Raw genomic sequence first — 26,708 nt, 5'->3', positions numbered from 1 at the left:
GGGAAGATATGAAGAGAGAACAAGAATATTAAACAGTGGTTGCAAGTTCCAAGAGTGTAAAAGGTTTGATGAGCAACTTACAGTCATATTAAACCCCTCGGGTGGACCATCATACCAACAGTCCTCTGATTCAAAAACATCATAATTTGGCATCCCTGGTTTTCTTGGCCATTTTAAAGGAGCTGGTTCTATATCAAGCATCTCAGTCTCCTGAAGTATTGCTTCATCCACTTCTTGTGAAGTTGGCAATATTACAATCCCGGCTTTGGACACTAAATATCACATGCAACAGAACTCAAAAGCAATTAGATGCAAAGAGTGTATGACTTACAAATCTCCTAATAAGGAGGGTCAATGAAAATGTCATACCAGCATCAGGGACATCAGAACCTGAGGCAACAGCCTCTGCTGCTTGGCTTAGTGCTGCTGCACAGGCTTCTGCAGATTCAAACCGATATGAATCATCATCCTCTTCCATGTCAGTAGAGGCTGATCCCCCATAAGCTTGGTTCTCATATTCTGATATTTTGGATGAGCTCTCTGTTTTCTTGCCAATGCCACCATCGATAATTTCATCAGCCCAAGTAACTGACTGAGACATTTTCTTGGAATTTGAAGATTTTAAAGAAGATTTGAGTAATTGTTTATCATGTTCACCATGGGATGCATATTTCCTTCCGTCATCCGACATAATTAGGACACTTTTGTTCTTGACATCATGTTGGGAAGGACCAGAAGACACTTCACCAGAATTAAATTTGTCCACCTTCAAAAATCTAGTGTTCTTATCCGATTTTTCTGTTTCTTCTCCAGAACGCAACTGCAAGGCATCAACTCGCTTTCCCAGTATAGAAACATCATCATCCCTAACTTTGTACCTCGTCTTCGCTTGGGCTTCTTTGAACTTTTCACTCGAGACAGCATTTACAGGAGCTGGAAACTTTGAAACGCTATACTCATCTTGAGTTATTATAGTGCTGGAAAAATCAAACTCATTAAGTATCATGTTTTTCTCATCTTGGAGTCTGGCATGCTTATTCTTGAATCCTGCAAAATTACTAGTATTTGTCATTATCAACAAGGGCATAAATTTTGATTAGCTAGAATAAGAAGTCTCTTATATTCTAAAATTTCAAATGAAGCGACTCCAGCAAGCATAAGCTAGAGAACCATTCCCCTATCAACTACAGATACCTGTTTAGATCATTGAAATTCTCGTACCTTTGTTAATGTTTTTCAACAGTGCTGGATTCACACTTCGATCTCTCTGTGGAACATAGCCTTCAATTGCATTAGATGGACCCATCCACTCTTCCAATGAAACTTCACCACCCCCCTTTACATCCACTTTTTCCTGGATTTTCAACTTAGAAGATCCTAGATCTCCATTTTCCTTCACATCTTCTGGGGAATGTAAATGCAACCCCTTAAATAGATTCAGGACTTGATTAAGCTTTGCTGGATTCAGTGTAGAACTTCTCTCATCCTGCAAGCTACCAGCAAATGCTCCGCTATTGACAACACAATTTGTTGAACAGTACATGTATGTTTCATGAAGATCATAAACTTTATGCTCCTTCAATGATATTCTGTAATGTCCTTTCCGAGACCTTTCAGAAGGCAGAGAATTGCTGCAAAGAGGATAACCACACATGTTAGCTATTGATCGTTCAGTTACTACATCCTGATAATCACTCCGAGACAACAGAGATCCAGCAGCAATGAGTTGGTTTTCATCTTTGATGCCTTCAAGAAGACAGAGTTGTAATTTGTGGACAGCATCTTTAACAGCGACGGCTTCTCCCTTTGCCATTAGAGAACTCGTCTGAAGTACTGATAACAAATAAAAGTTATTACAATAACTTGATAAAATACATGATATGAGATGGATATTAGATATCAAAAATAAATCTCACTCATTCTGCATGTTATTCACCATGGACACCATAAGCATACAAAAGAACATCTATTATACCATATGAGATCTTACACCGATAAATGTTACTCCCTCCATCCCAATTTATGTGGCAGATCCAGTAAGAATGTTATACACAAGCACATCCCAATTACAGTTACACAAAGTCTCTTGATATTAAGTTTTGCTAGGAGTAAAACACTTATGTTTTCTCTGTTCATGATCATTGCAACAAAATCAAGATGTGATGGTAAAGGGAGAAGTGAAGTGTAATGATGTAAAGGTTGATAATTCACAAAACAGGGAGTACTAATTTATCCAAACACAAATAACAAATGACGGAACCAAGCAATTGCAAGTGGCATACGATCAAACATGTTACCTGCAGACATCAGCATAACTACCTAATACTAAAAAGTATAGTCCATATATAGTTATGTGAAGTTCCATTGCCCTAATCGTGGAACTTCACATGTGCAATTGAAGGGGAAGAGAACGTTGACTAAAGGAAAATTCATCTTAACAATGATTAATAAAATTAACTAAACCTCACTCTTGCCTTAGGGTCAATTCATCAACTATCAGAAAAAGGATTATTTGTCCTTCTAATATCAATAATAAATTATATTTATTCTCCATTATACTTTTTCAACAAATATATCCTTATAATCATATTTTAAAATTATATTTAGCTCCACCCATAAAGCTGAGTTATATTTAATCATCACCCATTTCAAGTTTAAAAAGTCACTGTACCATACTATTATTGAACGTAAAAACCAACTTCATTGACTAGAAACACCAACTCTAGAGGAAAAAAAGGAATGACAGGTCATAAAAGTAATTAGCAATTTAAACCAATCAATTCAAGAAGTGACAAAAATGAAACTAGAACATGAAGAGCTTGGACCTGCAATCTATTCTGGCTTGTATGCGGAGCGCTAAGCAGCATGAGAGCTTTTTTGTCTATGTGAGTGTATAGTGGAGGCTAGATCACTCCGCAACCCTACTTCTTTATCAAGGTTCTGAATAACAGCGAAAAGAAAAGGAAAAAAGAAACTTGGACAGGGTTCTTTTCAATCAAAATTTAAGGCTATCAATCATTCGTCGATATTAAGTTTTGCTAGGAGTAGAACACCTATGTCTGCTTTATTCATTATCATTGCAACAAAATCAAGAATGTGAATATAAAGGGAAAAGTGAAGAGTAATGATGTGAAGGCAGTGATTTCACAAAATAGTACTAATTAATACAAACAACAAATAACAAATGAATGAACCAAGAATTTGCAAGCGGCATATTATCAAACATGTTACGTGCATGACTACCTAAAACTAAAAAGTGAAGTCCATATATAGTTATGTGAAGTTCCATTGCCTTCACTCCGCAACCCTTCTTCTTTATCAAGATTCTGAATAACAGTGAAAAGGTAAGGAAAAAAGAAACTTGGACTGGATTCCTTCCAATCAAGATTAAAGAATCTTGGACAGGGTTCCTTTCAATCAAGATTAAGGCTATCAATCATTCGTTGATGTTAAGTTTTTTCTAGGAGTAAAACACTTATGTTTGCTTTGTTCATTATCATTGCAACAAAATCAAGAATGTGATGATAAAGGGAAAAGCTAAGAATAATGACGTAATGGCACTGATTTCCACAAAAAAGCAAATAACAAATGACTGAACCAAGAATTTGCAAGCGGCATATTATCAAGCATGTTACCTGCAGAAATCAGCATGACTACCTAATACTACTAAAAAGTAAAGTCCATATATAGTTATGTGAAGTTCCATTGCCTTCACTCCGCAACCCTACTTCTTTATCAAGATTATGAATAACAGTAATAAGGAAAGGAAAAACCCTACTTCTTTATCAAGATTCTGAATAGCAGTGAAAAGGAAAGGAAAAACCTTACTTCTTTATCAAGATTCTGAATAACAGTGAAAAGGAAAGGATAAAAGAAACAAGGACAGGGTTCCTTTCAATCAAGACTTTAAGGCGATCAATCATTCTCGTTGATATTGAGTTTTGCTGGGAGTAAAACACTTATGTTTGCTTTGTTCAATATCATTGCAACAAAATCAAGAATGTGATGATAAAGGGAAAAGCCAAGAATAATGACGTAAAGGCAGTGATCTCCACAAAAACAAAGAACAAATGACTGAACCAAGAATTTGCAAGCGGCATATTATCAAACATGTTACCTGCAGAAATCAGCATGACTGCCTAATACTAAAAAGTAAGTCCATATATAGTTATGTGAAGTTCCATTACCTTCCCTCCGCAACCCTACTTCTTTATCAAGATTCTCAATAACAGCGAAAAGAAAAGGAAAAAAGAAACTTAAACAGGGTTCTTTCCAATCAAGATTTTAAGGTTAACAATCATTAGTTACAAGTGATTCTCGTACCTTAAAAGAAAAAAAGCACTGGTAATTTCACCCTAAATCATCAACTTAATTGAATCTCTCTACAGCGCCCCCAAGAACAACGAAAGAATCAGGTCTCTGTAAGCTCTACAAATGGCGGCTGTAGGCTTTGAATTGTTGGGAAAATGGCAAGGCAACTCTTATTAATAGTAGTACTGTAGTAGTGTTGGCAAAATTCCCAAAAACAAAGGCGGTTGGATAACGGGTCAACCCATATAACCCACAGTAAAAATGGGTAAACCCGAGAGTACAAACGCGGAATTTGGAATTAGTTAGTACAATTAATTAATTAAAGGGGTCCTTTGATTATTAGTTAGGGCTAAAAATCAATAAGAAAAAAACGAATAAAAATATTTCTAAAATAAATTAATTAGAAAATTAGGGTTAAAAAAAACAAACATTTGTAGTTCCAAAATAAGGTACCATCTTCTAGTCCTTTTTTTTATAACCATCTATTCATTTTGTTAGTGATTTTACTAATTACCGCTTTAGGAATTTTAATAATTAACATGGATTTACTAAATTAACAAAAAAAATCTTGATGTTTGTTATCATCAAATATTATTTTCTTATTTATTCAATTATTTTCCACAACTTGAACAAAGCAAAATAAAAATATTTCTACACTTTTTTCTTAATGAAAAAATTACTCCATCATATTTGAGCTTCTATATCAAAACATGAACTAATTGCTATTGGTCAAGCTTTTTCGACCACTTATACATACTTTAATAGTGTCATTAACTATACCAACATGGACTAATTGTTATTGGTTAGAGCTTTTTCGAGCACTTGTCCATACTTTAATAATGTCATTAACTTTTTTGAACACGGATAAATAATATGAGATCGTTTGATAGGATATATAAGAATAACATTAAATAGAGTGTATTAATACATAATAAAGTGTAGCATTAGCATTATTTCTTCACCCCTAACTACTAACAGTGTCATCAATTTCTTTAGGGAAAGAATCTGTCACCTTTCAACTTTGTTATTTAGAGCTGATATATCCGTTTTTGCAAAAGTGATTCATATATACCTCACGGTTACACACATAGCTCACATATATCTCTTTTCTTATAAAAGGAAGTGAAAAAAATAATTTAATATTTTAAAAAGGTAACATTTATGTAAGGGAGATAATTTTCTATAAGATATCTTTAATTAAATACGCAATGAATAATCATGATACAGGCCAACTGAATACTAAAGATTTCAACTTATTTTGGAGACTGAATTGTTTTAACAAAATTAAGTACTTTATGTGGTTCTTTAATCACAATCGTCTATTCACTTGTCAATACCTTAACTTAACATGTATTAATATAGAATCACTTTGTGATATGTGTAAAAAATTTGAAATCATTAATTACATATATTTTTCACTATAACTCTTCTCATAAATATTGAGAGAAATTAAGTATATTTACTGAGATCAGGAAGACAATGAATCAAATGATCGTGATTAACTCAACAGATGGCGTAAGCTTAAAAAAAACAACTCCCGAGGTTGGAACCACACTTCCCTTTCTATATTTGGATTTGGAGTATATGGCTATCCAAAAATCACAATTATCATAACAACACTAAAGATGTTTTTCACATGTCCACATCATATGAAGAACTATAAAATTTATCCATTTGACTAATAAAGATATTTTCGGATGAGATAGTAATGACTATAATAACACATATTAAATGAGATTTATCGATTTATGTCTTTAATTAAACGTAGATTAATTATTAAATCACAATACGATAATAAGGAGGAGCAGATAACATTTTGCATGATACTTTTTAAAATTGGGCAACAGATTTTAGTGCAAAAAACAAACATTTAATTCTTCATCAAGTGTTGAACTATCATCTCTACTGTACATTCTTCTTTAATTTAAGCTGAGAAAATGCAAGTTCAGAACTTCAAGATATTAACTGACTCACTTGAGGTAATTAATTTACTTCATAATAAAAGAAACTCTCACGTATATTATATGAACGCAAAAAAATTGCTCCGAGAAAACCCTAATCAAACATGAACTTTGAAAGAAAAAATAAGATGACAGACTTGCTAGACATAAAAAAATGAAAACGGATAGAAAACCTATAAAGTAAAAACTACTCCTTTTGTAAAACATAAACAAACTTTTACGTAAAATTCGATTTATATGATCATAATAATCTTGTGCTAGCATCAACGGAATCACCTCAGTTTATAAATTATAATGATGCATAATAATATTAATAAATAATACTCCAAACTCCTTTTAAAAAAATAAAAGTAAATAAATATATGTATCAATTTATTTATTTAGTTACTGGAGATATGTAGAGCGGTGTGTGTATTACGGATCCTCTGGGGGTAATATCTTCCAACTCGAAGGATAAGCGAAGTCATTATGCAGGGTATATAAGCGCAACGAACCCTGAAGCCCCATCTTCAATCACTCTCTCTGACATATATCTTCTTCTCTAAATTCTTCCATTGATAAAAATGATCTTCTTCGTCGATCCTGTTTAATATAAGGGATCGTAATTGCATTAGATCTGTATCGGCCATCACAAAGGTCGATTCATGTAAGATATTTGTCATTTTATTTTGTTTTTAAATGTAATTTTCGTTGATTTTTCGTTTTGTTATTCAAAACGTAGAATTTGGAAAACTTTTGATTGTTTTTGAAATTTTGAGCTGTTGTAGGATCAGGAGATTAGAGGATCGGATAAAGGTTTGTTCCTGAAAAGCAGAGTCAATTGCAAAGTGAGTTTCTGCATTTTCTGGTGCTAATTTTCCATTTTTCTTATTGAGCTTGATTACTATATATGAGTTGATTTCTGGTGTAATGAATAATTTTAGCTATTGTGGATTTTTTGGAAGTTGAAATTGGAGATTCCTGTTAGTTTTTGTTGAATGTTTTCAACTAGGAGATTGTTCTTTTGTTTATATTTTGTATTAGAGTAGAAATCATAGCCGTGAAAATCAAAGTGTTGGCTTGCGAGAAAAATGAACTCTAGTGTAATTATGTAAAAGTTTTTTTTTTTTTTTTGGAATCTTGCGAGAAATTGTTAGGCCTTATTTCAGGTATTGGTGTAAAATTGGCATTTCTCAACTTCTATATCAGAATATGTTTTTAGGTTTGAATTGAACCATAGCTTCAGGTGAACAAGAATGAGAAGGATGAGATCTACTTTTTTCTTTATGACTGAGAAAATGGTAGAAAGTTTTGGGTGGAATCGGGATTTTCAAATGCAGTAGTTTCCTTCTTGCTTTCCCAAATACATATCGGTTGAGTTGTTAATTTGATTAAACTTAGAGGACATATGTGAAGCTAGTGATTTCCCTTTCCTGGCCGGTAAATTCATAAACTGGTTGTGCCCAGTTTCTTCTTGTATTTTTGGCCTATGATTATCTGCTAATTTTTAACTTTGTTTACACTTGTTTATTTTAAATTCTTCACATTCTTTGGTGGAATACCATTAATGTAGGAATTGGGTAGTTAGCTGGGAATACTAATTGTGTGGGAGGAGAGGAAGGAAATCATAACTTTCTGTTGTTTTTCCACAGGTTATCATCACGCTTGGCTCTGCACTTCATTGAGCGTTTAAGGGCTTGTATTCGTCCTATTCGATGGCTGATACCCGGAATAGTAATGTCAAGGTTTCTAATGACAAAGCATCCGGAACAGCCAATCCTTATGCCATCAATCTGGACAACTTCGGTAAAAGATTAAAAACATTATACTCCCACTGGACTGAACACAATGATGAACTTTGGGGAGCTTCTGAAGTTCTTGCCATAGGAACTCCTCCTCCATCTGAGGATCTGCGGTATCTGAAGTCGTCAGCTTTAAATATGTGGTTAGTTGGGTATGAATTTCCTGATACTATTATGGTTTTCATGAAGAAGCAGATCCATTTTCTTTGTAGCCAAAAGAAGGCCTCCTTACTTGAAGCTGTCAAGAAAACCTCCAAGGATGTTGTGGGAGTGGATGTTGTAATGCACGTGAGGTCTAAAAAGGATGATGGGACTGGTGCAATGGATGCAATTTTTCGAGCTATACAAGATCAGTCAGAGTCAAATGTGCCCGTTGTTGGACACATTGCGAGAGAAGCTCCTGAAGGGAATCTTTTAGAGACATGGACTGAGAAGCTAAAGAATACACAATTTCAGCTCAGTGATGTAACTAATGGATTCTCTGACCTGTTTGCTGTCAAGGACACCGCTGAAATTATGAATGTGAAGAAAGCTGGCTATCTGACTTCATCAGTGATGAAGCACTTTGTAGTCCCAAAGCTGGAAAGGGTTATCGATGAGGAAAAGAAGGTGTCACATTCTTCACTAATGGATGACACTGAAAAGGTCATACTGGAACCTGCAAAGATTAAGGTGAAGTTAAAGGCAGATAATGTCGACATCTGTTACCCTCCAATTTTTCAGAGTGGAGGGGAGTTTGATCTGAGACCAAGTGCATCAAGCAATGATCAGAATCTTTACTATGATTCGACAAGTGTGATTATCTGTGCAATTGGTTCTCGATATAATAGTTACTGCTCAAATGTTGCTCGAACCTTTCTAATTGATGCCAATCCAATGCAAAGCAAGGCTTATGAAGTCCTTCTGAAGGCCCATGAGGCTGCAGTTGGAGCTCTGAAACCAGGAAACAAGGCTGGAGATGTCTACCAAGCAGCACTCAATGTGGTTGAAAAGGAGGCACCTGAATTGGTTGCAAATTTGACAAGATCTGCAGGAACTGGAATTGGGCTTGAGTTCCGTGAATCAGGGTTAAACCTAAACGGCAAGAATGATAGAATACTGAAATCTGGCATGGTTTTTAATGTGTCTCTTGGGTTTCAGAATTTGCAAACAGAGTCTAAAAACCCAAAAACTGAAAAAATTTGTGTTTTGCTTGCTGATACAGTTGTTATTGGTCAAAATGCTCCAGAAGTGGTGACTTCTATGAGTTCTAAAGCTGTGAAGGATGTGGCTTACTCATTCAACGAGGATGAAGAAGAAGAGGAGGAGCAGCCGAAGGTCAAAGCTAAGCCTGTTGCCGCCAATGGACTCTCATCCAAGGCTATGCTTAGATCAGTTAACCACGAGACATCAAGGGAGGAACTAAGGCGGCAACACCAGGCAGAATTGGCCCGCCAAAAGAATGAAGAAACTGCACGGAGGCTCACAGGAGGAAGTTCTGGGGGTGCAGATAGTCGTGGTGCTGCAAAAGCCACTGGTGACCTGCTTGCATATAAGAACATTAATGATCTGCCACCTCCAAGAGAGTTGATGATTCAGGTTGACCAGAGGAGTGAGGCTATTCTTTTACCTATTCATGGTACCATGATTCCATTCCATATTGCCACCGTGAAAAGTGTATCTAGTCAACAAGATACTAACCGTACCTGCTATATCCGAATAATGTTCAATGTTCCTGGCACTCCATTCACTCCTCATGACACAAATACTCTAAAGTTCCAGGGATCAATATATGTTAAAGAAGTTTCATTTCGTTCAAAGGACCCAAGGCACATCACTGAAGTGGTTCAACAAATAAGAACCCTCCGCAGGCAGGTTGTCTCTAGAGAATCAGAGAGAGCTGAGAGAGCAACTTTAGTATCACAGGAGAAACTTCAAGTTGCTGGAGCCAAATTTAAGCCAATAAAGTTGTCAGATCTGTGGATTCGTCCGGTATTTGGTGGTCGCGGAAGAAAGCTTCCTGGTACTCTAGAGGCTCACACAAATGGATTCCGGTATGGAACTTCAAGGCCAGATGAGAGAGTGGATGTTATGTATGGTAACATCAAACATGCATTCTTCCAGCCAGCAGAAAAGGAAATGATTACAGTCCTCCACTTTCACCTGCACAATCACATAATGGTGGGGAACAAGAAAACCAAGGACGTGCAGTTCTATGTTGAAGTGATGGATGTTGTGCAGACAATTGGGGGTGGAAAAAGATCTGCTTATGATCCTGATGAGATTGAGGAGGAACAGCGTGAAAGGGATCGGAAAAACAAGATTAACATGGAATTTCAAACATTTGTGAACAAGGTAAATGACCTCTGGACCCAGCCTCATTTTAAAGGGCTTGATTTGGAGTTTGATCAGCCGTTGAGAGAGCTTGGATTCCACGGGGTGCCCCACAAGTCAACAGCTTTTATAGTCCCAACATCTAGCTGCCTTGTTGAGCTCGTAGAGACCCCTTTTGTTGTGATCACTCTCTGTGAGATTGAGATAGTCAACTTGGAGAGGGTTGGTCTCGGGCAGAAGAATTTTGACATGACAATTATATTCAAGGACTTCAAAAGAGATGTTATGCGAATTGATTCTATCCCTTCAACTTCCCTTGATGGCATCAAGGAGTGGCTCGATACAACTGACCTTAAGTACTACGAGAGCAGGCTGAATCTGAATTGGCGTCAGATACTGAAAACAATTACTGATGATCCAGAAGAGTTCATAGAGAATGGTGGATGGGAATTTTTGAATTTAGAAGGTACTGATTCGGAATCTGACAACTCACAGGAGTCTGATCAAGGATATGAACCTTCAGATGTAGAGCCTGTTTCGTCAGACGAGGAAGATGATGAAAGTGCATCACTAGTTGAGTCGGAGGATGATGAAGGAGAGGACTCTGAGGAATATTCAGAAGAAGAAGGGAAAACATGGGAAGAGCTGGAAAGAGAAGCAAGCAATGCCGACAGAGAGAAAGGAGCTGAATCAGACAGTGACAATGATAGGAAGAGGAGGAATATGAAGGCTTTTGGGAAAGGTCGTCCTCCAGAGAGAAGAAATCTCTCTAGCAACATTTCCAAGAGACCCAGGTTTAGGTAAAAGAACGTGCTAGACTGTCTTAGGATATTAGTTTATGCTACATAAGTTATAAGCAGCTGTAAAGTATTTACCCGACAACTGAGTTTAGACTTGGATCTTAGAATAGCTATTCTCTCTTTCTGTGTTTGCGAAGTAGTGAATTCGTGTAAAATCAGATTGTGCAACTTAAGTTGGGTTTAAGTTCCGTTTAATTTTTGACACTGTCCTTTTGTTTTTCAAATTTTACTCAGTTACTTGCCAGCTACATTTCAAACAATTGTAAGGTTTTGTTCCTAGCTATTTCTTAGTGTTATGGCAGTACCTGAGCAGTATTTGCATATACTCTCAGCTTTTGTATTTTGTGTTTTTCTCACTCTCGTGGTTGGATGACCCCAATTGAGATAGGCGATCTCTCATCTCACATTTTGTGCTCAAAACATGATGTAGTAAATTGTTTTATTGCTATGACAAATTAATAAATCTGGTTACGAGAAGCTTCAAATATCTATCCATAGAATCACAAACTAAAAAGAATTTAAAGGCCAAATTAAGGCCTATAGCTAGCAATGCATCTATATAATATGCTTAAAATTGGTCTCAAGACAATTTACTAAACATATGCTACTCCAAGATACATTGGTCTCAAGACCATTTGCCATTTATATGCTACTCCCAGAAAACAATATGCAGGTTTTCTCACAGGCATAACAGATAAAAACATTAGACATGTTTCCATAGATCTGAGGCTTAGTAATTTACAATAAGATCAAAATTACCACCTAAATAGAACCAACACCAGCAAAAAAAAAAAGAAGCAAAATAGTAAGTCTTTGCATCCCTAAAGGAACATAATAAAGAAACAGCCTTCTACTAACCCATCTACCTGAACTTCATTCGCTTGCTGGCAGCAGAACTAGGAGCAGCTCGTGACTTGCCAAAGTTCTTCTTTTTCCTCTTCTCATCCTCACTATCTGATTCATTAATCTCCCTGTCGGCATAGCTTGCTTCTTTCTCCAGCTCTTCCCATGTTTTACCTTTTTCTTCCTCTGAATCTTCATTGTCATCCTCTTCTTCATCATCTTCAGAGTCAACCAGAGATTCACTATCAGACTCTTCATCATCAGAGTCAGACTCAGGTTCAGCATCCGAAGGTTCATAACCTTGGTCCGACTCTGAATCTCCAGATGATGAATCAGTACCTTCCAAGTTTAAGAATTCCCAACCACCTTCATCAATGAATTTCTGTGGTTCATCAGTTATGGTCTTCAGTACTTGACGCCAATTCAGATTCACCTTGCTCTCATAATACTTGATGTCAGTTGTGTCAAGCCATTCCTTGATGCCATCAAGGGATGAAATAGGGATTGAATCTATCCGCATGACATCGCGCTTGAAGTCCTTGAAAACAATAGCCATATCACAGTTCTTCTGCCCAAATCCAACTCTCTCCAAGTTAACAATCTCAATCTCACTTAGGGTTATCACAAGGAATGGCGTCTCTACCAGCTCAACCAAACAGCTGGAGGTTGGTACAATGAAAGCTGATGATTTATAGGGAACACCATGGAACCCAAGTTCTCTCAGAGGTTGATCAAACTCCAGGTCGAATCCCTTGAACTGAGGCTGGCTCCAAATATCATTCACCCTGTTCACAAAACTCTGGAAGTCCATGTTGATTTTGTTCTTTCGATCTCTTTCCCTCTGTTCTTCCTCAATCTCATCTGGATCATATGCAGACCTCTTTCCACCTCCAAGCGTTTGGACCACATCCATTACCTCAACATAGAACTGAACATCCTTTGTCTTTTTTTTCCCCACCATTATGTGGTTGTGCAGATGAAAGTGAAGAAGGGTAACCATCTCCTTCTCTGCTGGCTGGAAGAACACATGCTTGATATTACCATACAAGATGTCAACACGTTCATCTTGTCTTGTGGTTGAATACCGGAAACCATTGGCATGAGCTTCCAGTGTACCAGCAAGCTTTCGTGCACGACCACCAAATGTGGGACGGATCCATAAGTCAGGCAGCCTAACTGGCTTGAATTTATTCCCTGCAAGGACAAGTTTTTCCTGAGTCACTAAAGTTGCTCTTTCGGCTCTCTCAGACTCCCTTGACATATAATTACGTCTAAGTGTTTTAATCACCTGGACCATTTCACTTATGTGCCTATGATCCTTGGAACGAAATGAAACTTCTTTTAGGTAGATGGCACCTTGATTCTTCACATCAGTAGGTGAGAAAGGGGTACCAGGAACATTAAATATGATTCGGATGTAGTCCTGTTGGCTTGAAACAGTCTTAACAGTAGCCACATGGAAAGGAACCATATTACCATATATTGGTAAAAGGATGGCCTCATTCTTTTGGTCAACCTGAATAATCATCTCTCTGGGTGGTGGTAGGTCATTGACATTCTTATAGGCAACAACGTCAGTCGAAGTCCTAGCACTCCTGTTATTCCCGGTTAATGTTTCTTCACCAGCAAGACGTCGAGCAGTCTCTTCATTCTTCTGACGGGCAAGTTCTTCCTGGTGCTGCCTTCGCTTCTCTTCTCTTGAAATCTCATGATTGTCAGACCTAAGTGTTGCCTTGGAATACATGGTATCCCTACCATTGGACTCTGCTTTCATTTGTGGCTCCTCTTCTTCTTCATCTTCATTGAAAGAATAGGCCACATCCTTCAAAGCTTTGGAGCTCAAATGGGTGATCACATCACGACCATCCTTAGTGACTATCACAGTATCTGCTAGCAAAAGTGAAAAATTCCGGCTCTTTTCTTTGTTGGTCTCATTCTGCAGATTGTGGAAACCAAGTGACACATTGAAAACCATTCCCGGTCTCAACAGTTTATCATTTTTAGCATTTAGGATCAACCCTGACTCTCGAAACTCAAGACCAATCCCTGTCCCAGCAGACTTTGTCAGGTTGTTCACCAATTCAGGAGCATCCCTGTCAACCACAGCAAGAGCTGCTTGATAAACAGCACTAACCTTGTTACCAGGTTTCAATGCACTTATTGCCGCCTCCTGGGTTTTAAGAAGCACCTCATAAGCCTTGGTCTGCATCTGAGTGGAATCAATTAGAAACGTTCTGGCAAGATTCGAACAGTAGCTGCTGTATCGTGAACCAATTGCACATATGATGGCACTGGCAGAATCATAATACAAACCATCATCATTGCTTGTAGCACTAGGTCTAAGATCAAAAATACCACCACTCTGGAAAATTGGAGGGTAACATATATCCACATTCTCAGCTTTCAGCTTCACCTTGACTTTAGCAGGCTCTAGAATAGCCTTTTCTGTGTCGTCCATCAACGAGGAATGAGTTACTTTCTTCTCCTCATCAATTATTTTCTCAAGCTTTGGAACAACAAAGTTCTTCATAGCAGAAGCAGTCAGATGTGCAGCTTTCTTCACATTAACAAGCTCATTTTGGTCCTTCACAGCAAAAAGGTCAGAAAGTCCACTTGTTATATCATTAAGCTGAAGGCCAGAATCTTTCATCTTCTTAGTCCATGCCTCCAAGAGCTTTCCTTCAGGGCCTTCTCGTGCAATATATCCAATAACAGGAGTATCATAAGCATCTGATAATGACTGCACATGAATAGCATGGAGCACTTTGTCCATTTTAGTAGTCCCATCTTCACCTTTGGTCTTCACATGTGTGACAACTTCCACTCCCACAGCCTCTTTAGCAGTCAATTTCACAACATCCAGCAATGAAGCTTTCTTTTGGCTACACAGAAAATGTATCTGCTTGTTCCCAAAGACCATTATAGTCTCAGGGAACTCATACCCAAGTAACCATACATTTACAGCCGAGGATTTTAAGTATCTTAAGTCCTCTGAAGGTGGTGGAGTAGCTATAGCAAGGACATCAGAAGAACCCCACTCATCTTTATGTTCACGCCAGTGTGAATATAAGTCCTTCAGTCGCTTACTAAAAGTAGGCAAGTCAATTGTGTAAGCATTTCCACCTGCTGCATTCCCATTTGCAGGAGGGCCATTTCCTGGTCTTTGTTCTGGCATTGTATGGCTACTTGTTGAATAATCTGGACAAGAAAACACAAAAATTATACAAATTAATTTATTTTTAAAAAAAGGGGGGCAGGGGTTGACAAATGCAATCTTAAGAGACCCTCTAAACAAATTCCAATAATTCCAGTTCAATATTCTACAACACATTGCCAAGAGTAAGCATTGTTAAACTATCATTCCTTCATAATTTTATAAAGCTTGAAACTCATATGGCAATCTCACAGTGTTTACATAGTTATATATTTAGGATCTTATCATTCACTAGAGCCCAACATCTCCCCAATTTTTTCGGCAAGTACTGAATCAGTAATTAGTTGCAGAGTTGTGCACTAAAAAAGAATTTAATGATGTATTTGTAGATAACAGAGAACAAGTAAATAATACTCCCCATTGTGTGAAAGAATCCACAAAATATGTACTAATCAACATTGTTACGGATTCTTTTACTCAATCCCCATGCAATTTCTTAGTATGAGGCAAAAGAAGTCAATTGATGAACTGTCAAGCACAGCTCTTCAAATTATGATAAATTAAATTAACAAGATATGCAGAGACTCATTAAGAATATACAATAACTTGGAGATAGATAAAAAAAAAATATGGAAAGATGAATGTTAAATTACTATGATAGCCACCATAATCCGTTATTTTCTGAAAATTTTAATTCCAAGAAAGCATATATTAACTGCTTGATGCACATCTTCCTGATAAAAACAACATAAGACCCACCACAATCATCAACAACTCACAACACTAATTGATACACAATTAACATGTTTCCTTTTTCTCTCTTGTTGTGAAGTTGATACACACAATATACATAATCCTTTAACTGATTAAAAAAAAAGTTGAACACAATATACTTGTTTCTCGTGAACTGTGTTTTCCTAAAATTTGAGGAACATCACCAAATTCCAACTTCAACTCAAATTTATTATTGTCTGGACAAGAATAAGGGCTATATCTTACACAGAGAGACATATCAAACACCTTCAATGTCAAAAACTTCATACAAACTATGGTATCGCCTGAATATCTCAAATTCTAATGAACTTGGCCCTTTCTGAAACCAAATAGTAAAACAATGCAAAACTCATAAAACAGCCTTATCCCCTACACCTCAAGTGCTTCACCAAAACTACTGCATAAGAATAATATAATAAGCTTTCAGAAACAAAGACAACAAAAATATAACGAACAACAACTAAGCCTCAGTCTAAACAAGATGGGGTCGGAACAAAAATTTAACCCCACCAAAAGCACAACCTCCAATGGCAGCCCTAATTTAGGGTTCTAACACATGCTTAAAGACAAAGTCGAAAATTCCCCACAAATACATCAAAATTCACACATTCACTACCCCAAAACAGCACTAACCACAATGTTAGACTCCAACATCAAAAAATAACAAATGCTTCCAGACGAACTCGAATAACGTCTCCCCAATACACTCCATTTGACAAAGCCCCCACCCACCCCCATAAAAAAACCCTACCCAGTAACAAACAGAGATTCCAACCCGAAATTAGTGTTTCGGCAGTCACATGCAAAGACTAAACATGCTCAAATCAAAGAAGCAAAAAAAAGGAAAAAAACTCACACCGTTATCAATGCCCCTATTAGGGTTTCAAAACTCAACTGGGAGTGGTGCGCCGCGCAATGAGTCGGGTCAAGGGTTTCGAATACTATTTTTCATAAACATGAAAACTGTTCAAGTGAACACTGAAAAACAGATCAAACATTGAAATAAAAAGTTGAAAATCGAAGTAAAAGGAAAGGGGATCTCGAAAACTCGATGAACAAAAAGGAGAAACTCGAATTTCTAAGGAAGAAATTGAGAGAAAACGGAGCGAGAGAAAGAGGAATTTTTTTTTAGAGAATGGGAGCGAATGACTGATTTGAAAATGGACGAGACTGGGAATTTGGTATCTATATCCCTGGAGTGATATGAAAAGGGTCTTGTATTTACAATAAATTACACGAATTACCCATCGATAGTGTATGTGAAATGACTATCCTCTCCCTGGGGTATGGGCCTTGGAGAGAAATTATATAGGTGCTTTGAGGTAATTTAATTATACCTATTACTTGTAGGGATGCAAAGTTGGGATTATGTATTGTGAAGGGTAAATTAGTACTTTGAATTATGGCAGCGAGAGGAGTGAGCTGTCAATTGAAGTACTGTTACGTGGCACATAACAAACGACGCCGTTTATTTCATTCTTTTAACCAAAATGGCGGGAATGTAAATGCTTGTTTCCCACCAAAATCAGCACCAGCAATCTCACTATCCAAATCAGCGGCAGAGTCATAAATTAAATTGAAAAATATATTTAAAAAAATTTAATTAGGTTAAGAGCGTGTAAAATTAAATTTATATTCATAATATTTTTTACTGAATCTTCATATATATATTGTAATTTTTTGATAATAAATAATATGCATTGAACCACCCTTTATTTAAAATATAATTTTGCGCCTAATTCAAATAGCTACTTTTAATCTCTCCCTCTTTTTTTTACAACATAAAAGGAGATAGAGTATTAATAAAAAAAAATTGCTAAAGAAATAGTTGTGGTAGTGTCACAATAGTACCATTATTGCCACGTACGGATTAGTTAATGACTTAATTAACTGACATTACGATTCAGTTATCTTATATTTTTACATTATCTTTTTATACAACTTAGATACAAAATGCATAATTCAGTTCCATTTAAACAACACACATTCTACTTTGGACTCCATTTGTTAAGTATTGAAAGTATAATTTGAAGGGGTCGAACATCGTACTATTTACATATGCTATGCACGGAAAAAAATAACATCAGCTAATTGAAGTATAAACGAATCCTACGTACTAAATTAGTAAAATAATATTATTTAGTTATATATTTGATCCATTTCATTTTTTCTCTATTGTTTAGGTTTCAAATTTTTTGAAGGTCACATGATGTTGTTTATGTAATATAGCAAAATAAAAAATAATTCATGAACCATTTAATAAGCATATCTTCATTTCTACTCGCGCACAAAGAAAAAATATTGAGGATAAAGGAACATTTCAAAATAGAATCATTGAAGTAGATTTTATCTGCATTGACGGTGGTCATATTGTTAGTTTATCTACATAGTTTCAGTGATTGGAAAATATATTGGATTATAATAATAAAATCTTTAAAAGGGGGTTTGAAATTGAACATAAAATGCATTTATTTATAGACTAAATACAGTGAAGCCTAAGATTCAATTATCATCACTATCCTAAAGACTTCTTCCAATTCAAAAAAATATTAATACCTGTAACAATTCCAATTTTACAATGAAAACATTCAATATTATAATTACTAAACTTGAAGTTACAACGGAAAATGGAACCAACAAAGAAAACTATTGTATAAGATAACTATGAAGAGCATAGACTCAAAGAAATAAGTTTTTTTCTGCACGTAACAAGGTCCAACGATGAATCTAACATGCAAGACGGTTATTGTGCCTTAAACGACACGATATAGGCTTTAAAGAGGTTTTTCATGAAGGATTGTTTCTCAACAATTTGCATAATCCCTAAATCACATATCACTACCTTTTTTATTGAACCATTTCATGTCAACTGCTCAACCTGGATCCCAAATTAACCTGGCCCTATTGCTCGTTCTCGGCCCAATAGCTCTTGTCGATCCAATAACAACTTGTATGATATTAGTATCTACATTGAGTTGGACTTAGTTCATAACAATACCCATTCTACCATCATATTTAGCATATGTAGATTTTATTTCACTCAACTCGTGAAGGAGAATAATTGAGTGTCAACATAATTTTCTTTGTCAACAACTTAAACTTGTAAGCTTGTTGTCTAGTTATGTTTTAAGTAAAAAAATAATAAAATCCCAAAGGAGTATTTTACTGGATCGATATAAAAATATTAGAGAATAATTTATTTTTAAAAGACGCTATTAAAATATGTATAACGAAGTAGATGAAAAACAAATCAATTGTTTTTTTTAAATCAATTGCAATTGAAAAGAATTTACTTGTCTATGCAAATAATTATTCTACTAAATTTTTTATTAGGATAAAATCCAATCTCAAATAATGTCAGCAACGTTAGATAACAAAATAATCCACTCGTGAGTGGTGAAAAACTAATCAACACTTGCTTTTACATCTAATTAATTGGATTAGTTTACCATAATTATTGATAATAATAATATAAAGATATTATTAATCAACATCGAAACATGCTTATATGTGAAAATATCTAATATGAGTAATTTTCCTCCCAATGAATTACGATGTTAAAATGCACTTTTTAATATCTAAAGGTAGGGATAATTGTGATTTAAAATCACAAAAAAAATTATATTAGTCATACATTATATCCATATACCGTTTAACAACAAGATATATATATGTATTGTTGTATATATTCATTACTTAAATTATATATTATTTAAATTTTAACTTTTGAGGCTGAATTGTTTGAATAGGTTTTAAAATCGTGTTCAAGCTATGTGAACTTGGTCTACTAATTTAAGTTCCTATGGATATTAAGAATTAGATCAATATAATTAATGAATAAAGAACATTAAAAAATAGTATAAGTAATAAATAACCAGAACACAATCCTCTTCTATCTTTTTCTTACTAGTAAAATAGTAATAGTTAAAATATCAACAATAAAATACAATTTATATTCGTGAATGATTTGACAATTTGAAGATGAAGAATTCCACTTGCAACTAAATTTAAGAAAAATTGAATAACTTAATATCATTATTATATTACATTGTCTTACATGATACGTTAGAACATACGATATAAGATATTAATAAGTTCAAATCTCAATGATAGTCATTATCAAAAAAGCTTTTAATATTGTTAAAAAGAGGTGATATTCTTTCTATTTTAATTTATTTATCTCATTTTTTAGGTAAGTTTTAAATTTGTTTTTAGTAATTTTTTAATTTTAATTTTCCATCTGACATATTAAAAAGTACAAGACATTAAATAATATTTTAGTATTTAGATAAGATAATGATGGGATTTTTAATTAATAGAAGGCAAATGAACAAATAAAGAAAAGTTTAGGGGCGCAAATAACATTATCAGGGAAAAATAATTGGATTATGAAATGAGGCAGCATCATTCTTCCCAATACAGTATGTTCCATTGTTAAAAACGCCCAACTACCTACTCCCCTGTCCCCACCCCCCTCCTCAGATCATTCATCTCACTCACCAGTTTGGTGAATACCCACAATTCTTCTACCTTTAGCTAATTTCCTACTCTTCGATCTTTGCTTTTTGTAATCAATTATATACCCACCAACTGTTTGTATAATTGTTTTGTGTAAGAGAAAGAGATAGTTATCGTTTGTTTGGATTGTTAGAAAAACAGAGTAATATGGCGAGGAAGAAGATCAGAGAGTATGATTCAAAGAGGCTTCTAAAGGAGCATTTGAAACGCCTTGCTGGCATCGATCTTCAGATCTGCTCTGCTCAAGTAAATTCCGTTTGTTTTTTACTTAAGTTATTGAACTGTTACTGTCGAATTTTAATGGGAATTTCGGTTAGGAGTTGTTCTTTTGATCTTTTGCAAATGGTTTTTGATCCATGCGTCTTTTTTCTTATCTGGGTGTTTGTTGTTTGATCAGTTCAGCTCGAATCCGTTGTCCCCTGCTTCCTTTTGTTCCTCACTACTTACTTATTCCCTATTTTTGTTATCCCGAACGTTAGAATTGAATGATTTCTTTGTTGTTATGTTGAATGCATTGTGTTTGTGAAGATATGTAGAGGTCATGATGTATTTTCCAATGCAAAGAATGATCCTTATGTTTGTGGAAGCTCTTGTTGAGTGGACAATCGTGTGTTGTTAGAATAGTTATCTGCCTATTGTAGATTTACTTGGAAAGCACCTCTTTAAGCTACTATAGAGTCCTCTAATGAAAATGAAATGTACTTTACAATCTGAAAGAAGCTTGGCGTGCATCTGTGTTTGGTACTATGGAATATACTCTACATGAAATACTGATATTTGGTTATGTAGATTATTTTCCAAGGTGATCATTTCTCGTTATTTTTCAGATATTTTTCTTGCCGGAGTTCTCATGTTTATTTGGTTTTTGGTAGGTGACAGAATCTACAGATTTTACCGAGTTAACAAACAAAGAACCATGGCTTTCGTCGACAAAGCTGGTTGTAAAACCAGACATGCTGTTTGGTAAGCGTGGAAAGAGTGGCTTGGTAGCTTTGAATCTGGATCTAGCAGGAGTTGCTGAGTTTGTAAAAACACGACTTGGTGTGGAGGTGAGCAGAGGGCTAAGTATTTTGAATCTTTTACTGCTTCTTATGTGTTATAGTCATCTTACGTGTGAATTTTTTTCTAGGTTGAAATGGGTGGCTGCAAGGCACCTATAACAACATTTATTGTTGAACCATTTATTCCCCATGACCAAGAATATTACCTTTCCATAGTCTCTGAAAGGTTGGGGTGCACAATTAGCTTTTCAGAATGTGGAGGCATTGAGATTGAAGAGAACTGGGACAAGGTTAGTTGGTTCAAAAAGTTTTAACTCTTTGTTTCCTCCTCTAACAACTATTTGTTTAGTTTTTTTTTACTAAACTGGTTAACTCTATTTATTCTGGTAATATCTAGAAAGTCAAGTTATGTTTTTTTCCCCCTGTAATAACAAGATTTTATTTGTTTCTATAACATACAGGTCAAGACTATATTCCTTCCAACAGAGAAACCTATGACCCTAGAGGCGTGTGCTCCACTGATTGCTACTCTCCCCTTGGAGGTGAACTGGAATTTTAGTTTTTGTTTTATACTTCTATTTTCCTTTTAGTCATCAGTCTCAATAAAGCCAGCATGATCTGTCCGTCATAATAGCTGCAATGGTTTTCTAAGAGCAAGGTCTTGGATAACAGACACTTAAAAAGTGTGTTATCATATTGTGTATTGCTGGCAATTCTTAAGGATTATTATTTTAGGTTGTATTATTGTGTATATATTTTCGATATTTAATCTAGTTTATATATTGGTCTACTTATTGCTGGACTTTCACCTTTGTGTTGATAAATATTCTGACTTCGAAGATTAAAGCACTTGACTACTAACATCTCATTAACCATCATGATACTTAACCTAAGTTTCTGGTTGACTCAGGTACGGGGAAAGATTGGCAATTTCCTTATGGGTGTTTTTGATGTGTTTCAAGGTATGCCATGCTTTATGATGATACATCTTTCTAGCATGCATTTATGTTATACTTTTTTTTTTTAAAATCTTTTGGTGCTATCTTTTAGATAATTGCCAGTGACTATACGAGGAAAACATAATTAAGTTTATTGTTATATAAGCAGATGAAGATGAAAATAAACTTCCTGTTGGTTTATGTTAAACATTGACCTGTTCTTAGAAGCTAGTTTTTTCATTAAATTGAAATAGTTTTATTCATATCATTAGTCTCAAATATTATTTCATTGATTATGCAACTCTGTCGCTTTGTCTTTGATATTCCCCAGATCTCGATTTTAGTTTCATAGAGATGAACCCATTTACGCTTGTAAATGGGGAGCCTTACCCATTGGATATGAGGGGAGAGTTGGATGACACAGCAGCCTTCAAAAATTTTAAGAAGTATGTGATTTTCACTTGTTTTCCGCATGTTGAAGTGCCTATGCTTGTTTTTTTTTATCTTTCTCTTGGGAGAGTGAAGAAAAAACAGTGTGTATTATTTCCAGATTTATTAAACAGTTTGCTATTGTATCATCCTCTGTGCCTTGTCAGGTGGGGAAGCATCGAGTTTCCTCTGCCCTTTGGAAGAGTTTTGAGCCCTACCGAAAGCTTCATTCACTCTTTGGATGAGAAAGTAAGTTCAGTTATTTGTCTTAATCCAAGGGTGTTTTGTTGCCTGAGTTATCAGATTTACTTGTTTATTCTTGTCGAAATTATTTTGTTAGAGAAGAAATTTTATCTTGGATTTTCAGTCATGAACTATTATGGATACTGAACTACTGGAGGAACTTTATGCATTGCTTTAGAGATCCATTATAATCCAAGAAAATCGTGCCTTTAAACAGCATTGAATGGTTTATCAGTGATAATTTACATTGTTCACCATTTATTCTGTGCTGAAGCCATGGTGCCATACAGACTTGTGGGTGGTTAGGGTTTGGGAAATCATCTTTTTTGAAATGCTGTTTGAAATTTTTTTAAGTCTTGAATGCTTCTGAAGGTTAAAAAGATTTATCCTTGAGCTTTGGTGGCTGGCTATCATTCCTGCCAAGCTTTCTGGTCTTCCTGATGATACTTGCTCTACTGGAATTGGAGTATAGTATCTGCAGCTTTTCTGTTAATTCTGTCTTGTCTTGACATCTTGCAGACTAGTGCCTCTTTAAAATTTACAGTTTTGAACCCAAAAGGTCGTATCTGGACAATGGTGGCTGGAGGTGGTGCAAGCGTTATATATGCTGATACAGTAAGTATATTCAGAACTTGTGATGCAAGGAAATATTTTCTATCTTGTCATTATTCCTCCTGCATGAAATGTCAACACAAATAGCTCACTGCTTATATACTCTGTTTTTGATGTCTTAACCAGGTAGGGGATTTAGGCTATGCCTCTGAGCTTGGTAACTATGCCGAGTATAGTGGAGCTCCAAATGAAGAGGAGGTTTTGCAATATGCTCGAGTAGTTCTAGATGTATGAGCTTGACTGTTCTCTCTCCTGGTCAACATGCTCATGTGGTGTTTGTCCTTTTTTAACTTAACCGGTGTTTGCTTTGATTTTTTTATAGTGTGCTACTGCTAATCCTGATGGCCGTAAGAGAGCTCTGATTGTTGGAGGTGGTATTGCTAACTTCACTGATGTAGCTGCTACTTTCAATGGGATTATTCGGGCTCTCAGGGAGAAGGTTGGCTCTGCGCTATTATTTACACTAGAAGTTTTTTACTTTTCCTATAGATAAGAGGCAGTAAATAATGTTTTTCCTTTAAATCCGAACAGGAAGCCAAGCTAAAAGCGGCTAGAATGCATATCTATGTACGAAGAGGTGGTCCAAATTATCAGACTGGTCTAGCAAAAATGCGCGCCCTAGGAGAGGAACTTGGAGTTCCCCTTGAGGTATGAAATCACACTTGGCAAAGTTCTTATTCCAAGTGTTACTGTGACTACAGTCCCTGAATTTCAATTATAGCATGTAATCCTTTGACATTTTTGGAGGATTCAAGCAACATAGATACTAACCACACATGCCACAGATGAAGGGATGTTGTTGATCTGAATTTGCTTTTATTTGATCCTAGGCATTCTATTTTTATTGTTACATCTTCCCAACTAAATCAATTAGCCCGACCATGGTGATGTTAATCGTGATTACATTCATAAGTAGCTTGGTCCATCTTCATTCCATTTCATAGATGTCTGAGGATCATTTGAGGTCAGACATCTAGACTACAACAGGTTCCAGTTAGAATATAGGAATATGCATGAACTTCCAAAGATGCTCTTACCAGTATTGTTATTAATACAATATATGTGCCTACTTCCTAAATTTTCATATCCAAGGAAAGTATATAATTGGTGTCGATTCTACTATTGCAGGTTTATGGACCAGAGGCTACAATGACTGGAATTTGCAAAGGGGCAATTGATTGCATTATGTCTGAAGCGTAAGTGCCAAATCAGAAGACTTGTGTTGCATTCTTGCAATTAAGAAGAAACTTTGTTGGATATTTAATTTGCCTTCTGATATTGTATTGTTACAATTGGGACCTTTAAGAATAATTGAGATCCTTTTGTTTTACCTGGAAACTAACTGTACGAGAACATGTGCGTGTTCCAGCAAAACACTTTTTTTTGTGTGTAATATAGTAATACGTATTTAGAAATATTCCAAAAATATACAAAAGTACAAATAAATCAAGAAACCCAAGTTGTATAGGATTTAGTTGGAATTTATTTGTCCAATTCGTATTGGAATAGAATTTCTAGTACTAATCAAATTTGATTTTCTATTATTATAAATAGGGTCCTCGATCTCATATTTTCATAAATCTTGTGGCTCTATAAATCTAAAACAATGACCACCTACGTCTGCAAGGTAAATATGGATTTTTCGTCGTCGCCATGGAAGTTCACGCGAGTGATTGTTGCATTTAATAGGGTTCCAAATTCGACGGCAGTGTCAGGGCCTTTGCATGTGTTTGTTGAGCAACTGCAAGTGGAACCGCAACCGCAACCACCTAACCAAGAAAGCACCAATCCCACCTCTGCCTAATATAATCATCATGTTACTCGTTTTATTACTTCGTATTTATTTAGTTAACTTATGTCTAGTTATCAGATTTATTTGTTTTTTAAGTTTAAGTCTAATTTAATTTGGTTTTCTAGTTTTTTTATAAATAATGATGCTTTGTCACATATTTTCTTTTCCTATATAGTCTTTTTTGGGTCATTTGTGCATATATTATTTTTTTCAGTATTCTTTATTTCCTTCCACAAATATTACTCCCTCTGTGCCATATTAGAGAGGCAAATAATTTAATTTTGATTGTGAGTATGTAAAAGAAAAAAAAAGACGGACAAAATACAACTATTTAATGATTTAAATCATGGTAAGGAAAAGAATAATACGGGATTTTCAAACGAATAATCGTTCCAAACAAACGCCCAACTCTGAAAGTTTGTCCTCAAAAAAATACGATTACTTTGCAAATATGTAGGTAATTATTCTTTTTCAAAGTTATATGTCCAAATATCCATAAGATGATTTAGATCTTCTTTGGGATTTATTTGAATAGATCTTCAAGAAGTATTTGATTCTCAAGAAGATTAGAAGAGTCCGAGTACGATATATTTCTCGAATACTTTATGAATATTTGAGTGTTTACGAGGTACTCAATGTGTTTATTTGAGAAAGACAATATTTGATGTATTCATGACAGAGGCGTATCCAGGATTTCGGCTAGATGGGTGCACGATTACGAAAAAATGTATCTCTAATATAAATTTGATCGATTTGACTTTTAGTTCGTAATATGAATCATTAAAGTTTAAAAATTATAGGTCCAAAATATATAATACTAGTAGTTTTAAATTTTAATATACACATTTGATTTAATTATATAAAAAATTTACAATGCTAAATTTTTTAGGAATTCTCAATGTAACACACTTGAAAATTTTGAAAGAATATAGGAAAAAACAAAAGAAAAATTAGTTGAAACGACAAAAGTGTAACTGATAACCACTTGAAAAAGTGTTACTCAAAGAGACAAGATAGATATAAGATTTAAATTTTTATCTCTCACTTAGAGAAGTGCACCCAATCATCATCGCATTTTTATATGATACTTTGAACATGGGTTCACACATCTATATTTAAATATTTTTTTAAAAATATAACACTACTATATATGATCTAGAGAGGGGAGCATGGGTTCACGTGAACCCACGGCACCCCCTCTAGATACGCCTCTGGTTAAGGGTTTTATCTAGGGTTTT

General features: G+C 35.3%; 4 protein-coding genes across 11 annotated transcripts in view; 2 read left to right on the top strand and 2 right to left on the bottom strand.

The window, feature by feature from the left end:
* The window catches only part of LOC102590034 (putative RNA polymerase II subunit B1 CTD phosphatase RPAP2 homolog), a 9,568-nt gene extending 5,101 nt beyond the window's left edge, over window positions 1-4,467 (bottom strand). For 6 of the 7 annotated variants that reach the window (XR_368186.2, XR_368187.2, XR_368188.2 and 3 more), the window contains exons 1-4: window positions 4,324-4,467; window positions 1,222-1,833; window positions 370-1,047; window positions 82-272 (exon numbers count right to left, since the gene is read on the bottom strand). Coding sequence is in view for 3 of the 7 variants with exons in the window: in XM_015313957.1 (XP_015169443.1) it covers window positions 82-272; window positions 370-1,047; window positions 1,222-1,813 (1,461 nt within the window). In the remaining 4 variants the exon portion in view is untranslated. Of the gene's footprint in view, window positions 1-81; window positions 273-369; window positions 1,048-1,221; window positions 1,834-2,825; window positions 2,941-4,323 lie in introns of those variants that run through there. The other variant, XR_001474868.1, reaches the window with a different exon arrangement.
* A 2,250-nt stretch (window positions 4,468-6,717) lies between these two features.
* Window positions 6,718-11,390, top strand: LOC102589701 (FACT complex subunit SPT16-like). The gene is made up of 3 exons (XM_006358495.2): window positions 6,718-6,918; window positions 7,040-7,099; window positions 7,904-11,390. The coding sequence occupies exon 3, from the start codon at window positions 7,967-7,969 to the stop codon at window positions 11,168-11,170; it is 3,204 nt and encodes a 1,067-aa protein (XP_006358557.1). The 5' UTR covers window positions 6,718-6,918; window positions 7,040-7,099; window positions 7,904-7,966; the 3' UTR covers window positions 11,171-11,390.
* A 464-nt stretch (window positions 11,391-11,854) lies between these two features.
* On the bottom strand, window positions 11,855-17,081 carry LOC102589152 (FACT complex subunit SPT16-like). Of its 2 annotated transcripts, none has more exons than XM_015313974.1 (2): window positions 16,796-17,081; window positions 11,855-15,207 (listed from the first exon to the last, which is right to left on the bottom strand). In XM_015313974.1, exon 2 carries the CDS (start codon window positions 15,182-15,184, stop codon window positions 12,029-12,031), a length of 3,156 nt encoding a protein of 1,051 aa, XP_015169460.1. In that variant the 5' UTR covers window positions 15,185-15,207; window positions 16,796-17,081; the 3' UTR covers window positions 11,855-12,028. The 2 variants fall into 2 exon arrangements, with proteins under 2 accessions (XP_015169460.1, XP_006358556.1); XM_006358494.2 differs by having other exon boundaries at window positions 16,833-17,081.
* A 3,215-nt stretch (window positions 17,082-20,296) lies between these two features.
* LOC102588828 (ATP-citrate synthase alpha chain protein 2) lies at window positions 20,297-25,104 on the top strand. Its single transcript, XM_006358492.2, has 12 exons — window positions 20,297-20,701; window positions 21,328-21,504; window positions 21,585-21,746; window positions 21,918-21,998; window positions 22,367-22,418; window positions 22,726-22,840; window positions 22,991-23,072; window positions 23,586-23,681; window positions 23,805-23,906; window positions 24,001-24,117; window positions 24,210-24,326; window positions 24,807-25,104. The coding sequence occupies exons 1-12, from the start codon at window positions 20,603-20,605 to the stop codon at window positions 24,876-24,878; spliced, it is 1,272 nt and encodes a 423-aa protein (XP_006358554.1). The 5' UTR covers window positions 20,297-20,602; the 3' UTR covers window positions 24,879-25,104.
* Window positions 25,105-26,708: the final 1,604 nt, after the last annotated feature.

Source organism: Solanum tuberosum, unplaced genomic scaffold (genome assembly GCF_000226075.1).
Source record: "Solanum tuberosum cultivar DM 1-3 516 R44 unplaced genomic scaffold, SolTub_3.0 scf00277, whole genome shotgun sequence".
Classification (NCBI taxonomy): Eukaryota; Viridiplantae; Streptophyta; class Magnoliopsida; order Solanales; family Solanaceae; genus Solanum; species Solanum tuberosum.
Note: the sequence above shows the minus strand (reverse complement) of the source record. Positions and strands in the feature narration are given on the sequence as shown.